General features: G+C 42.7%; 1 protein-coding gene across 1 annotated transcript in view; it reads left to right on the top strand.

The window, feature by feature from the left end:
• The first annotated feature begins 625 nt into the window (after positions 1-625).
• The window catches only part of FAM117B (family with sequence similarity 117 member B), an 89,041-nt gene continuing 74,806 nt past the window's right edge, over positions 626-14,860 (top strand). The window contains exon 1 of the mRNA XM_007469178.1: positions 626-1,223. Within this exon, the coding sequence (XP_007469240.1) occupies positions 626-1,223 (598 nt within the window). The remainder of the gene's footprint in view (positions 1,224-14,860) is intronic.

Genomic DNA, 14,860 nt, shown 5'->3' with positions numbered 1-14,860 from the left:
AGGAAGTGAGTTTTTGGGGAAAGACCTCAGACTTCCCTGGGGACCGCTTTGCTTCGGGACATTCCCTTTGGCAATATTCCAGAACCTGAGTCCCCAGGGCTCTCCCCAGTGGGAAGGGGAAGATGCGCGTGGCCAGGCGCGCGCGTACGCGTGTACACTCACGTGTACACTCACACGCGCGCGCGCGCACCCTACACATACACTCAGCCTGTTTCCTCCGCTCCTCCTCCCCCCGGGGGGCGGGTCTCTTTCTCTTTAAAGAGCAGAAGGTCTCCTCGCAAACCCAGGCTCTCTAAGGCCCCGGGGGCCCGGGGCCCGAGCTGCTTGCAGCCAATGGGCGCGGTGGAGCGGCTCGAGCGCGGCTGACGCTGCACCAATGGGCGCTCGCGAGGGGCGGGGGAAGTGGAGGAGACACTATTGTTGATGAGGAGGAGCGGCAGCGGCGGCGGCGGCGGCTGCACCACCTCGTTGCTGCCGGTCGCGGCCCGGGCGCCCCCGGCACCCCGGACTCCGGCTTCGTTACCCGGTCGCGGGGGCCTTCCATCCGGTCTCGAGAATCCTCCCCTTGCAACCCAACAACAACAAAACCCCACGTCTCGCCCAGTCACCGGGGAGGGGGGGGACCATGTCCCAGCGGGTGAGGCGCAATGGGTCCCCCACGCCGGCCGGCTCCCTCGGGGGCGGTGCGGTCGCCACGGCTGGGGGATCCGGGAGCCGCCTGCAGCCCATGAGGGCGACGGTTCCGTTCCAGCTGAAGCAGCAGCAGCAGCAACATGGCAGCCCCACGCGGAGCAACGGCGGCGGCGGCGGCAACAACGGCGGCTGCTGTGGTGGCGCCTCAGGCTCCTCGGGCGGCGGCGGCAGCAGCGGGGCCCCGCGCACTGCCTCGCGCAGCACAAGCCCCACGCGGGGCGGCGGGAGTGCGGCCGCGCGCACCAGCCCCACGGTGGCCACGCAGACGAGCACGTCCTCGACGTCCACGCGAGGCACCAGCCCCACGCGCGGCGCCGCGCCCGGGGCCCGCGGGAGTCCCCCACGGCCGCAGCCCCCGCCGGCGCTGCTGGGCACCGTGTCGTCGCCTTCCTCGTCGCCCACCCACCTGTGGACAGGCGAGGTGAGCGCGGCCCCACCCGCAGCCCGCGTCCGGCACCGGAGGAGGTCCCCGGAGCAGAGCCGAAGCTCCCCGGAGAGGAGGAGCCCGAGCGCCCCTCTTTGCAAAGCAGGTACGTGCTGGGGGCCGCGCGAAGAGGGAAAGGCGACGGCGGGAAGGGGTCCCGGGCGCGCGCCGCTACCGCGCAGGGACTGCGGCGCGGCCGCGGAGCCGGGGTGGCTGGGGGGCGGGGCCGGGGCGGGGCCCGGGAGGTGCGGCCCAGCCTTGTCCGGGCCATCCCCGCGCCCCCTGCGCCGCTCCCTCCCCGGCCGTCTCATTCATGCCTCGGTCGGCCCTGCGTTGGTGCCCGTCCCTGGAGGTGCAGCCGCTAACCTTGTGCTTGGCCTGATGTGTTAATGATAAACCTAGGTTTCTGGCCGCCCGCTGGTTACTGCTTACCCTCCCTTGGGGGTGAGGCTGAGTGGTTTGTCACTTCAGTGACATGGTTAATGTTAGTATAGCACGTATCTGCTGCTAAATATTTCTCTTTCACAGAACAGTATCAGATTTGGGGGATTTGAGTGCACTAGCATAGCAGGTTTGGTTGGGTCCCTGAACAGACATGAGGCTCGGAGCATGTTAGCATTTACTAAGATTTGCTAAGTGGGTAGCAAGAAGTGAGAAGTAAGTTAAGCAAGATTCCTTTGGGGGGCTTATGGGCTTTGTATGAGGCTCTGGTGTATGTCTTTTACACTGATTTTGTGTTTAGGATGAAAACCATTTTTTTTTTTTTTAAACAAGATCCAAGATTTGTCTCCTTGTTATTATTTTAGGGACCTAAAAATTGTTTTCTCTAGACTTGGGAGCTTTTTTGGGGGAAAGTCCTGAATGGAGCTCTTGGGTTCCTTGGGAGTCATTCATAAAGAGGAACTCAAAAGAGAACTTCATATTGTGGAAATGGAAAGAGAAAAAATTTATCATCTGATTGCCTTCCTGTTAGAATCCACTGAAAAGAGAAATGGGTGGTTTTTAGCTTACGTATTAATACTGCCAACGTACACCTTTGTCTTTCACTGTCTCGGGAATTTCTGTTAGAATCTTTAGGCAGAATGGCTGGATATTTAAGGAAACTTAGTATAGTACTTCCTAACGAAATAGAACAGATGAAGTGGTTTCAAGGGTTCATTCAAAAAATGGAGGGAGTGGGATGAGTCTTTTCTACTGTTTATTTTATCAAAGATTTTAGACAATGGATATTTTCTGGGGAGAGAATTGCCCTGAAGAATGATCAATAGTGTTTTCTGACTAGAAAAAGAGTGCTGTTTTAAACCTTCTGAAAATGCAAAATGCTTTTTTTTAAACTTTGTTAAAAGAACCCCCTCTTCCTCAAATAATAGCTATTGCTTACTGAGCTCCTCCTTATGGTGGATGATTTACCTACAGGATCTCATTTTAACTCTCACAGGAGGTTTTGAGAGGTGAAGTAACAAGTGGTGGAGTGGATATTAGGTACTCCAAAACCATGTCCTTTACATTATATCAAGGAGGTAGCTTGATGTGTAAGATAGAACCTGGGAAATACATAACATACCAAAGTGACATATGTGTTTAGGTTTTGAAGCAACTCTTAGAGGTATCTGGTGGACATAATTGCTTCAGTTTGCCTTCAACCTTCTGGAGCTGACATTGTGTGGCAGGTGGAAGGGAAGGAGAGCTACTGAAGTGGGCAGTTAAGATGGAGGAAGGAGGTGGTGACCCCAGTCTGATAACAGAATCTGGCTACCCTCTCAACTATTTGACCTTTAAAGAAGCAGCAACCTGATGAAAGCTGGGTTAAGTATTAGCAATGTGTGGAGGAAGGTGCTCTTTTCTTCTCAACGCTAGAAGGGCTTTATTTGCTGGGATCTCGGGCTCCTCCTGTGCCCACTCTTCATGTTTTCCGAAGCTTCTTTCCCTCAGATCTGTCATTCCATAGAGTATTCATGCTGTAAAATTGACCCTTCTCATTAGCCCTCTCACTCCCTCCACCAAAAAAACCCCAGAAAAATAAAACCTCTTTTTTCTCCAGTGCAGCACTCTCACCTAGGTGTGAAAAGGGATACTGCCTGTTACTAAGTTATACTGAAGTGAATGTCTGATAGCTTCCTTCCCAGGAATGTGTTTTTGTTTCACTCTAGTGAACTTCCATGCAGAGTGGGACAAATGTTTTCTGATTTTGTCTTCATAGCACAAACTAGACCATTTGCTGTTTTTCTCAGACTCAATCTGGAAGAAAAGGAGAATCTTTTTAATTATGAGACTCCCTTTTAAACATTAAAAAACATTTTTTTCTTATTTTTTAATTGAAGTACAGTTGATTTACAAAGTTTCAGGTGTACAGCAGAGACTCCCTTTTTAAAATTTAAAACATTTTTTAAAATATTTATATTAAGTATTTATTTTTGGCTGCATTGGGTCTTCATTGCTGCACGCGGGCTTTCTCTAGTTGCAGAGAGCGGGGGCTATTCTTTGTTGCCGTGTGCGGGCTTCTCATTGTGGTGGATTCTCTTGTTGCGGCGCATGGACTGTAGGCATGCGGGCTTCTGTAGTTGTGGCTCGCGGGCTCAGTAGTTGTGGCTTGCAGGCTCTAGAGCACAGGCTCAGTAGTTGTGGTGCATGGGCTGAGTTGCTCCGTGGCATGTGGGATCTTCCCGGACCAGGGTTTGAACCTGTGTCCCCTGTATTGGCAGGAGGATTCTTAATCACTGCACCACCAGGGAAGCTCTGAGACTCCCTTTTTGATTGAAGGAGATTACTGCCAGTTTGCAGCCTCAATGAAATGTAGACATGCTTATTGGTAGAGAGCAAGGGCCTACCTTATGAAGTAAACCTCATGTAACTCATTCCAGGGTCCATCTGGATCAGGTTGTCAGCTTCTAGGTGTCTATAGGATGAATTGGATGCCCTAATCTTTGTTAGGAATCCAGTCTGAAAGTCCCCTATTTGAAGATCTCAGGATCTTTAGGGGGGTGTCCCGATTCAGTCAGCTCCCTACCCAGTTGCTTTATTTCCCCAGGGTTACAGCTAATCATTAGCTAATAGAGAACTTCCTTCACTTGATTTATTACTTTTTGGAAGTAGTTTCAAGCTCAGTGAAGATAAGTGGCGTTTAGAAATGTTAGTAAATAGAATAAAAGGTGGGGGAGGGCAATACATTTTATCTTCTATGTGCTGGGTGCTGTACGTATGTTATATATTAAAATAGGATTATCATCCCATTTCGTAAAGAAGCACAGGGAGCCTGCCTAAGATTACATAGGTGGTAAATGGCAGAGGGAGGGAGACGCAAGAGGGAAGAGATATGGGAACATATGTATATGTATAACTGATTCACTTTGTTATAAAGCAGAAACTAACACACCATTGTAAAGCAGTTATACTCCAATAAAGATGTTAAAAAAAACCCAAAAAAACCCAGAGTATTCAATATAAGTTAATCCAAACACCCATTCCTGACAGGTATTTTGAACTTCCCACCTTCAGTGCCTGCCATCTCCAGGGGAAGTGGTTTGTCCTTAGGAACTGAGATATGCTTAGAAAAGGTAACTAGGCAACAGTGTTAACTGTAGATAAAATGTTGAAGAAGACAAAGTTTTTATGCCTTCCCTCCTTTTACCTGACTTTGTCTTACTCTATAGTGTCAAATAGATATATTACAAATAGGTGGCATAAAGAGGATAGGAGTATAGGCTTTGGGTAGACATTCTGGGTTTTAAAACCGTGTTCCACCACTTAGAAGCCATGTGATGTGGGGAAGCGATTAACTTTATAACCCTTAACTTTCTCATTTGTAAGGTGATAATGATATTTACTTCATATGGTGCTAAGGATTAAATGAAAGAAAATTGAGAAATACTCAGCACAGTACCTCAGTATAAAAGTTAGCTATTGTGTATCATACTAGTTTTGCTTCTAGTTTTAGTGGATGTAACATAAATTGCCAGTGTAGGCTTAGTTTTCGTGGTCGTTTGAAATTTCGAGTTGCAAAGAACATCCAGAACTGTTTCTCAGTGTGGTCTGTGCCTTATCTGTACCAGATTCACTCAGGGTCTTTGTTAAAAATGCAAGTTCCCAGACCCTACTCCAGACCTTGAAAGTACCCCCCCACACACACCCCGTTGATTTTGCTGAACTCTAAATTTGAAAAACAGTCACTAGAAGCACTGAAGGGAAATAGTTTGAAAACTCCTCATTAGAGAAAAGGGCATTAGTACAGTGTGTATAAAAGTTATTTTTGCAGTGTGGCTGGCTGATAGGTAGATAGCAAGTTGTGTTTTTGCTAATTTTCCCCTTACTTTGGATGTATTATGTTGTGTATGAATTTGGTTGTTTATTGAGGTGGGGGTGTGGCAAGAGCAGCAACAAGAGATGGATTTCTCTGGACTAATAATCAGGAAGTAGTATAACAGACCTTCACATTTGCAGCATCTTAGACTTCTGCTTTCTAGTACTTTGTGAAGTACACAACTTTAAGTATTAGGTGTTTCTCTAACATTTGAAGGATTGCTGGTAACTTCACACATTCAGGGGAATCCTTTTGGTTTATAGTATTTGTATTTTACAAACACTGAAGTTGAGGCAAGTAGAAACTTACTATTAATTCAGCATCTTGGCTAGTAGAGTTTGTATTGAATTAAGTTCAATTCTGTAAGCTTTGATTGAAGAATGTAAAAGAGAGAACCCCAGATACTCACAAACCAGCCATGTAAGATAGGTTCATAAGTGTATAATATGAGTACTTTGGGCTCATAGAGAAGTGAGTAATTCTGTGGGGAGTGGGTATAGAAGTTCTGTCAGAGGAGATGGCTTTTGCTTTGGGTTGGAAAGAGAGGAACAGAACTTTACAGCTGGATCATAGAAGTGTGAAAATATACGTATCATATTCAGTCCTGTGTCTTAAAATGTAGAGTATAGGATGTTGGGGAGAAAAGAGAGCAAGCAGTCGAGAAAGAGAGTAGAAAGGTAAGTTTTCAGAATGGCCTTGAATAGAATATATGAATGTATTCCATGGATAATACCTCTGGAGCCAGATTGTCGGAGTTCAAATCTTGGCATTACTGCTTACTTAGTAGTAGCTATTTAACTTTAGGCAAATTCATTTCACCTGTAAAATGGGGATGCTGACTAATAGTACAGCTGACCCTTGAACAAAGCAGGTTTGAATTGCCCTGGTCCACTTATATGTGGATTTTTAAAAAATAGATAGTACTACAATATATATGATCCAAAGTTGGTTGAATCTGCACATGCGGAACTGTGGGACCAGATGGCTGAATCTAAAGTTATATGCGGATTTTCTACTATGCAGAGAGTCGGTGGCCTTAAACCCTCGTTGTTCAAGGGTCAACTATTAATATTTTACAATAGCGGATTGTTAGAAAGATAAAATCTTTGTAATCTCTTTGTGAGTGTAGGAAGGAATCTCTTGATATTAGCTATTTTCACATCATTTTTATCATCCTCATCATGCAAGGGTTGAGACATTAAAAGTTAATTTGTTATATTAGTGGTATTTATATTCTTGGAATGCATAGTGTTGATAAATATTTAGAATGATTAGGCTATGAATTTGACATGGAGAAGACTGTAGGATAGTAACTCACAACGGCCTCGAGCACATGAATTTAAGTGCTGTGGCAGTGGGAATGGCAAGGATAAAAGAGATTGAGGAGACTTGGATTCAGTACGGTAACTTGTTGGATGTAGGGACTGAGAAAGGAGGAGTTGAGGATAATAGTTGCTTATCTTAATTGAGATAAGCGACACTGTGAGGAATGCTGGTTTGGGAAGAGAACAGTGAGTCCAGTTCTGGACATACTTAGTTTGTGCTCTCAGGACAAACAGATAATTTTCTAAATTGTGGCAAGTATAGTTTTAGAACTTGGGGATACAGATTGGAGGCAGAAAATTGGCGCTTATTTATTTCGGCTCAGTAAACATTCGTTTAACCCATACTTTATGCTAAGCATTTGCACGTGGGCGGTACTTGAAATGACTAATCACTAGGATGGATAAGATGATAGGAGAATGCTGAGGATACAACTCTGGGAGAAAACAAGCATTTTAAGGGTAGAAAGAAAAGTCAATGAATAAACCTGAGAATGTGGTGGTAGAATAGTGTTGAGAAAGCCAAAAGAAAGATTTGGATTTCAAGGAGGAGATGATAAAGATTTTCAGATTCTCTGAAGATAACAAGTATGCTGAGCCTGGAGAATAGACTTTGGAATTTGGCATTTCGGTCCGTTGCTGACCTTTGAGTAGCATGTTGGGTGCACAAATCAGATTAAAGTGGCGGGTGAGGAAGTAGAGGTAATGATTATAAATTACTTTTTTGTTTTTAAGTTTTTTTTTTTGATGTGGATCATTTTTAAAGTCTTTATTGAATTTGTTACAATACTGCTTCTGTTTTATGTTTTGGTTTTTTGGCGCGAGGCATGTGGGATCTTAGCTCCCCAACCAGGGATTGAACCCACATCCCCTGCACTGGAAGGCGAAGTCTTAACCACTGGACTGCCAGGGAGGTCCCTAAATTACTCTTATGGAGTATAAATTACCCATATGTCACTGTAAGGAAGGAATGTGACAAAACAGGATGAAGAATTGAGCTAAATTCATTTGTTTATAGGATGGGGAGAACTTCAGCATGTTTTATAGGTTGGGGAAAGGATTCACAGGAGAATGAATGATTGCAGGTTCAAGAGAAGGAAATAATAGATGGAGCAAGGTCATGGAAAATGTGAGAGGCAGTGGAATCCAGCACATGGTGTAGTCAGGAAATCTCAGAAACGACTAAGGTCACTTCTTTCTCTGAGGATGGAGAGGAGGTAAGGGTGTGTTAAGATAACTCAGCAGTAGACAAGAGGGGAATTGAGAAAGTAAGCTACTTCCATCTCCAAACTACTTAAAGAAATAGCATGTTTGTCAAATACTGTATTTTAAAATTTAAATTCTGTTTTTATCAAAGTACATGTACATAATTTAAAATGTCATATGGCACTAAACTTATAATCAAAGTGTTTCCCTGCCACATCTCTCTCCACTTCCACTTTTTGCCTCCTAGAGACAGCCACTTTCACCTCTTAGTGGTTTCCTCTGGTGTTTACCTACATATTTCTAAATAACATACTGATACTGATTCAGGATTTCCTTTTTTAAAATTAATTAATTTTTGGCTGCTTTGGGTCTTCGTTGCTGTGCGTGGGCTTTCTCTAGTTGCAGCGAGCGGGGGCTACTCTTTGTTGCGGTGCACGGGCTTCTCATTGAGGTGGCTTCTCTTGTTGCGGAGCACGGGCTCTAGGCGTGTGGGCTTCAGTAGTTGTGTCATGGGCTCAGGAGTTGTGGCTCGTGGGCTCTAGAGCGCAAGCTCAGTAGTTGTGGCACACAGGCTGAGTTGCTCCGCGGCACGTGGGATCTTCCCAGACCAGGGCTTGAACCTGTGTCCCCTGCATTGGCAGGTGGATTCTTAACCACTGCACCATTAGAGAAGCCCCTGCTTCAGGATTTCTTTTTTCAGTTTTATGTATTATATAATGACTTTCTACTTTGGAAAAATGTAGACTTAGATCCCTTATTGCCGTCCTTTCCAGTCCTTGCATTGTAGTTACAGCACTCTTGGTTAAGTTATTATTAATGTTTAAATTATTATGACTACGGGCTTCCCTGGTGGCGCAGTGGTTGAGAGTCCGCCTGCTGATGCAGGGGGACACAGGTTCGTGCCCCGGTCTGGGAAGATCCCACATGCCACGGAGCGGCTGGGCCCGTGAGCCATGGCCGCTGAGCCTGCGCGTCCGGAGCCTGTGCTCCGCAACGGGAGAGGCCACAGCAGTGAGAGGCCCACGTACCGCAAAAAATAAATAAATAAATAAATTGTTATGACTATGTAAGTACTGTTTACAGCAGAACCTTGTGGTATGCTACAATTATATTTCCTTTCTTTATAACTTAAGCTCCTTGAAATTGAACATGCTTTTTGTTTGCTTCATTTTCTATGTACCTATGACTAATTCATCCCCAAACTTTTGATAACAAACTTTCTTTTAAGTATTTGAAACACATCAGGTATTTTGTCAGTTTTACTTTTTTGCTTGAAGATAGCCTTTCTGGAATCTTCTATCCTGCTATTCCAAACTGGCTTACATTGATTTCTAGGTCTGTAGCATAGCTATTGCCTTGGAACTTCTCTGGGAACTCCTTCACCTCTCCTGTTTTGGACATCCTGATCTCTGGAACTTGTTTTACTGGAGCATAACCTCCAAAATTTTTTAAGACCTGAATGTCTGTACATATCTGTCTTTGCACTTAATGGTTTAACTGGGTACAGAATTCTAGGTTGAAAATAATTTTTCTACTGAAGGTTGAAAGAACTTCATCTTTTCGGTTCTAGAATTGCTTTGAGAAGTCTGATGCCATTCTGATTCTTAGTCCTTTGTATGTAATGTGTGTGTGTGTGTTTGTGTGTGCATGTTGTTTGTTTTACGGAAGTATTACCACCATTCTGAAATGATTGCCTTGGTGTAGGGTGTTTTTTTTCTGTTTTTGTTTTTTCCCCATTCAGAGTGCTAGTCACTCTGTGGAATTTTTCAATCTCGAGACTCTTTGTTTCTGGGAAATTTTCTTCTGTCATTTCTCCTTTCTGTTATCTTTGTTTTATATTTTTGGAACCACTGCTATGTAGGACCTCTTGGGTTGACCTACAGTTTTCTTATTTCTGTCTTAGTTTCCACCTCTGTATCTTTTTTTTTTTTTTTTTTTTTTTTGGCGGTACGTGGGCCTCTCACTGCTGTGGCCTCTCCCGTTGCGGAGCACAGTCTCCAGACACGCAGGCTCAGCAGCCATGGCTCACGGGCCCAGCCGCTCTGCGGCATGTGGGATCTTCCCGGACGGGGGCACGACCCCGTGTCCCCTGCATCGGCAGGTGGACTCTCAACCACTGCGCCACCAGGGAAGCCCCCATCTCTGTATCTTTTTGTTTTTCTTTCTAGCAGATTTATTTTCTATCATTTTAATTGATTTTTAAATTTTAGCTGTAATATTTTCATTTTTCAAGAGAACTTAACGTTGCTTTTTCTTCTCAGTATCTTCTAAATTATTCCTTGTCTTGTCAGTGTCTTCTCAAAATATTTATAAAAGGTATAAATACCCTCAAAGTTTTCTCTTGCCTTCTGCATTGTCCTCAGAGCCCTTTTTGTCTTGAGCTTTGTCTTTCATGTTGGAACCTTTCCTTAGTTTTCTGTTAATATTTAAATAAGACACAAAATTGCTGATTAGGTTTTCAGCCTGTCTGGGTCAGGCTGGTAGACTAGAGGGTCTTAAAGTAGAACGAGGATGCTGGGTCTCTCAAATGTAGTTTTTTTCCCTTCTCTTGGGCCAGTTTCCCCTGGGTAGAGTCCTACAATATCAGGCCTGAGGATATGTCTTGTGTCCTTAAATACAGAGCCTGTCTAGTTAATCTCTCTCACGCAGTTTCTCCCAATCTTTTTGCTCTGGAGAAACCCTTGGAATAATTTCCGTTTCTCAGGGAACCCCTGCATTAGTGATCAGTAAGTTGAGATATGATAAAGTAATAGTGCTGTTCTGAGTACAGACTGATTTCTCTGTGGATCTTTTTATTTGGCCAATTTATACGCTTATTCATTTTGTATAGTTTTCACCTCTACCCTTCTTGGACAAAAACATAGTTAAGCTTAGCTTACCTTTCTTGAAATTAATTCCTTTTCGTAGAGATTTTCTTTTATAACTCATAAGGCAACCACAGTATGTTGTGATTAAATAATTGGCTTAAGCCAAATGGGATTTAAGTTTTCTAAAGGTAGGCTCAGTAGATTTAATTTAAATAAAGTTAGTAAAGTTATTTTTTTTACAGTGTGAAATTTATTGGCAAGGTTGTACAGTAAATCTACTAAAGCCATAAGCCATTGTTTAAGAGTTTGAAAAATTTCCTTGAGTAACTTGCCGTGTCTCAAATATAGGTTTAGCAGAATTATTGTGCACATATGTTGATTTCTTGACCTCATTTGTACTCTGTACATAAAAATTGATATTTAAGAAATTTATCTCTTTAAGGTAAAACGTGTTCTTGGGTTGTGTGTGTGTGTTTTCTGTACATATAGTCAGTTCTGAGTTGAACTTGAAATGAGCACACCCACATTTCATTTTCAAATGAAATGAAACCTTTCTTTCCTAGCTCTTGATGTTTGTTAAACAAAAAGTTTGTTTATTCATATAAGAAGTTGAAAATGCAGCAAGTTATTCATTGCTTTCCTGTGAATGACAGGATACTTTTCTTTCCACAGAAATCTGGGACTTGTATCAGGGCAGATCAGGAAATCTTAATTTGAGTTTATAATCGGACTGCATTTAGACTGGTACCACTTAGACATCTGCTTTCAAAACTTCGTTGAAACCTCTTTTCTGCTGTTGCCTCCTTTCCTGTCTGTTGTCCTTGTGAGTTACACGTTTCTCTTCCTTCAGTATTATTTTAAATTTATTTATTTATTTTTGGCTGTGTTGGGTCTTCGTTGCTGTGCGTGGGCTTTGTCTAGTTGTGGTGAGTGAGGGCTACTCTTCATTGTGGTATGCAGGCTTCTCATTGCGGTGGCTTCTCTTGTTGCGGAGCACGGGCTCTAGGCGCATGGGCTTCAGTAGCTGGGGCATGCGGGCTCAGTAGTTGTGGCTCGCGGGCTCTAGAGCACAGGCTCAGAGCTGTGGCGCACAGGCTTAGTTGCTCCACAGCATGTGGGATCTTCCCGGACCAGGGCTCGAACCCGTGTCCCCTACATTGGCAGGTGGATTCTTAACCACTGTGCCACCAGGGAAGCCCCAGTATTATTTTAATAGGAAGTCTTTGCTACTGTTTCTTACAAAGCTAGCATGCAGTCAAGGTGAAATTATCTATAGTTTATTCCAAAATAAAAATCTATATAGCATTTTTAACTGACCTATGCTTCTTTATGAGCTAGTGTAAAGTTCTTTCGGAAGTAAATTTAAATTTTGGGGGGAGTTCTTGCCCCCAAGGAGCTGATTCTGGAATTGTATGCTTTACAGTTTACCTACCAGCATGTATTCCTCTTTCCTTCCTTCCCCTCTTTTCCTCCCCTTCCCCTGCCTCCCTTTCTTCCTGCCCTCCCTCCCTCTCTCCCTCTTTCTTTCTTCCTTTTCCTTCCTTCCTTCCTTCCTTTCTTTCTTTCTTCCCTTCCTCCCTTCCTCCTTTCCTCCTTTCTTTCTTTCTTTCTTTCTTTCTTTCTTTCTATGCAGGTACTATAAGCCCATGATAAAAATTATAAGTGGTAAAAGAAAATACAATATGCACTCTCCCCCTACTTGCCTTAAATTCGTTCTCCTCAGAGAAATCCAGTTAGCGGTTTCTTTTGCATTATTCCACATTTCTTCTATGTGCATACAAATGTATGCACATGTGACTTTACATATAGGTATATTATGGACCATATGTTATTTCATCAGGCTTCTGTTTTGTTATTTAGATCATTTCCAGTCTTTTGCTGTTAAATGGTCCTGTGTTGAACATTCTTATTTATACTTCTTTGTGCATTTATAAATAAGCTTATCTGTAGGATAAATTCTTAGAAATGAATTTCTTGGTCAAAGATGTACATTTTTCTTTCTATTGTAAAATATATTTCAGGAGTTGATATCAGTTCAGACTTTAATTCCAAGATCCTGTTTCATTTTTCCTGTCTTCTTCTGGATTATTTTTTATATTTCATTTTATCTCTACTATTAGTTGTCAGTTACACCTTTTTTCATTATACTCTTGGTGTTTGTGCTACAGCAGCGCTTTCCAAAAGAACTTCCTGCAGTGATGGAAATGTTCTATATCTGTGTTATCTAATAGTTCATGTTAGAACCTTATATTAATATACTTCCATTTCCCACCTCCCATCTTTTGTGCTGTTGTCCACTATTTTGCTTTTCTGTTATAAATTCCACAGTGCATTGTTATTCTTTTTACTTTATATGGTTAATTATCTTTTAAAGCAATTAAGAATAAGAAAAACATCTTTTATCTTTATTCTCATTTTCACCACACTTAATTTCTTTGTGTGAAATAGGGTGGTTGTAGTGTGAATGAAGAAAGGATTATTTGAGAAGCAAAGAATTGATAGGACTTGTTAACCGATTAGATTTGAGGGGTGAGGAAGATGAGAGAGCATAATTATGGCTGAGATTATTTTTGTGTGTGTGTGGTATGCGGGCCTCTCACTGCTGTGGCCCCTCCCGCCGCGGAGCGCAGGCTCCAGACACGCAGGCCCAGCGGCCATGGCTCACAGGCCCAGCCGCTCCGCGTCATGTGGGATCTTCCTGGACTGGGGCACGAACCCGTGTCCCCTGCATCGGCAGGTGGACTCTCAACCACTGTGCCACCAGGGAAGCCCATGGCTGAGATTTTGAACCTACCTGGGTGGTTGAGTTAATAATGTTGTTGTTATTAACTGGTTTTATAAATGCTGTAATATTCCATATGCATACATAGTAGGCCATGGACTCTTGGGGCATAATGCACTAAAATTTTTAACACTTCAAAAGTAACAAATAATAATAATATGGAAAACTTGGAAGATAAAAAAAACTTTTTTTTCCTCCCTGTATATACCCTTCCAGTTTACTATACTTAAAATTTTGTGATTGTTGAGGACTTCCCTGGCAGTCCATTGGTTAAGACTTTGCCTTCCAATGCAGGGGGTGTGGGTTGGATCCCTGGTCAGGGAGCTAAGATCCCACATGCCTTGAGGCCAGAAAACCAAAACAAAAACAGAAGCAATATTGTAACAAATTCAATAAAAACTTTAAAAGCGGTCCACATCAAATCTTAAAAATAAAATTTTGTAATTGTTATTTTACTTGCTGTTCTACTGGGATTTACTGAGATCTATCTGGTATTTTCTGGAAAACCATTTTGCATTAATTATGTTTTTCCATTGTGCATGTATACTGATATATATTTTTTTATACTGATATTTTTAAAGGTAAGGACAAGTGATGTCTGTTTACATTATTTTAGAACCCATGCTCACTCTGTGCAGAGCAACTCAAAAGGCATTAAGAAGGCGTCCTGACCTTATGGACTTCAGAATTAGAGAGACAATATGGATTTTTGTAATAGTCAAGGGTTAATAATAAAAATAAGAAAATATATAGTATTACTAAGAAGAGTAGTCCTTAAGTGCAAAAGCCTGATATGGCCCTGTGGGACTCTGTCGAGATTCTGAGTGCTTTGTGTTCAGTCAGGAATTGCTAGGTGACTTGCAGGATAGACATTCTTCACTTCTCTAGAAAGCAGTTGCCATTAATGCTATCCCTAGGAATTCCTGGAAAGTCTCCTGGAAATAGATTAGTGTCACAGTAATGCTTTTATCCGACTTCAGCGATATCTCCATTGTATAAGGAAGAATTAGGACCCACACCTTTGGACAATCTCCCTACCAATTAAACTCCCCCCACCATATGTATTGCCTACCCAGTACCTCCCTTGTAATTAAATCTGTCACTGTCTCCCCTCAGTTGGGGTAAAATGCAAGATTTAAATGAGACCCAATAAAAACATTGTTCAAATGAATGAATGGATGGCTGTGAAGCCTTGTCACAATTAGACTTCATACCTTTTCTTTAGTTTTATCAATTCAGTGTGTTTGACATAGAGTATACATCATTGTTTTCATTTGTATTTCCTTACATATTTCCTGGGGTCATAGAGAGTATTTAAGATAATATATT

Source organism: Lipotes vexillifer, unplaced genomic scaffold (assembly GCF_000442215.2).
Source record: "Lipotes vexillifer unplaced genomic scaffold, Lipotes_vexillifer_v1.1 scaffold259, whole genome shotgun sequence".
NCBI classification, from domain to species: domain Eukaryota; kingdom Metazoa; phylum Chordata; class Mammalia; order Artiodactyla; family Lipotidae; genus Lipotes; species Lipotes vexillifer.
Note: the sequence above shows the minus strand (reverse complement) of the source record. Positions and strands in the feature narration are given on the sequence as shown.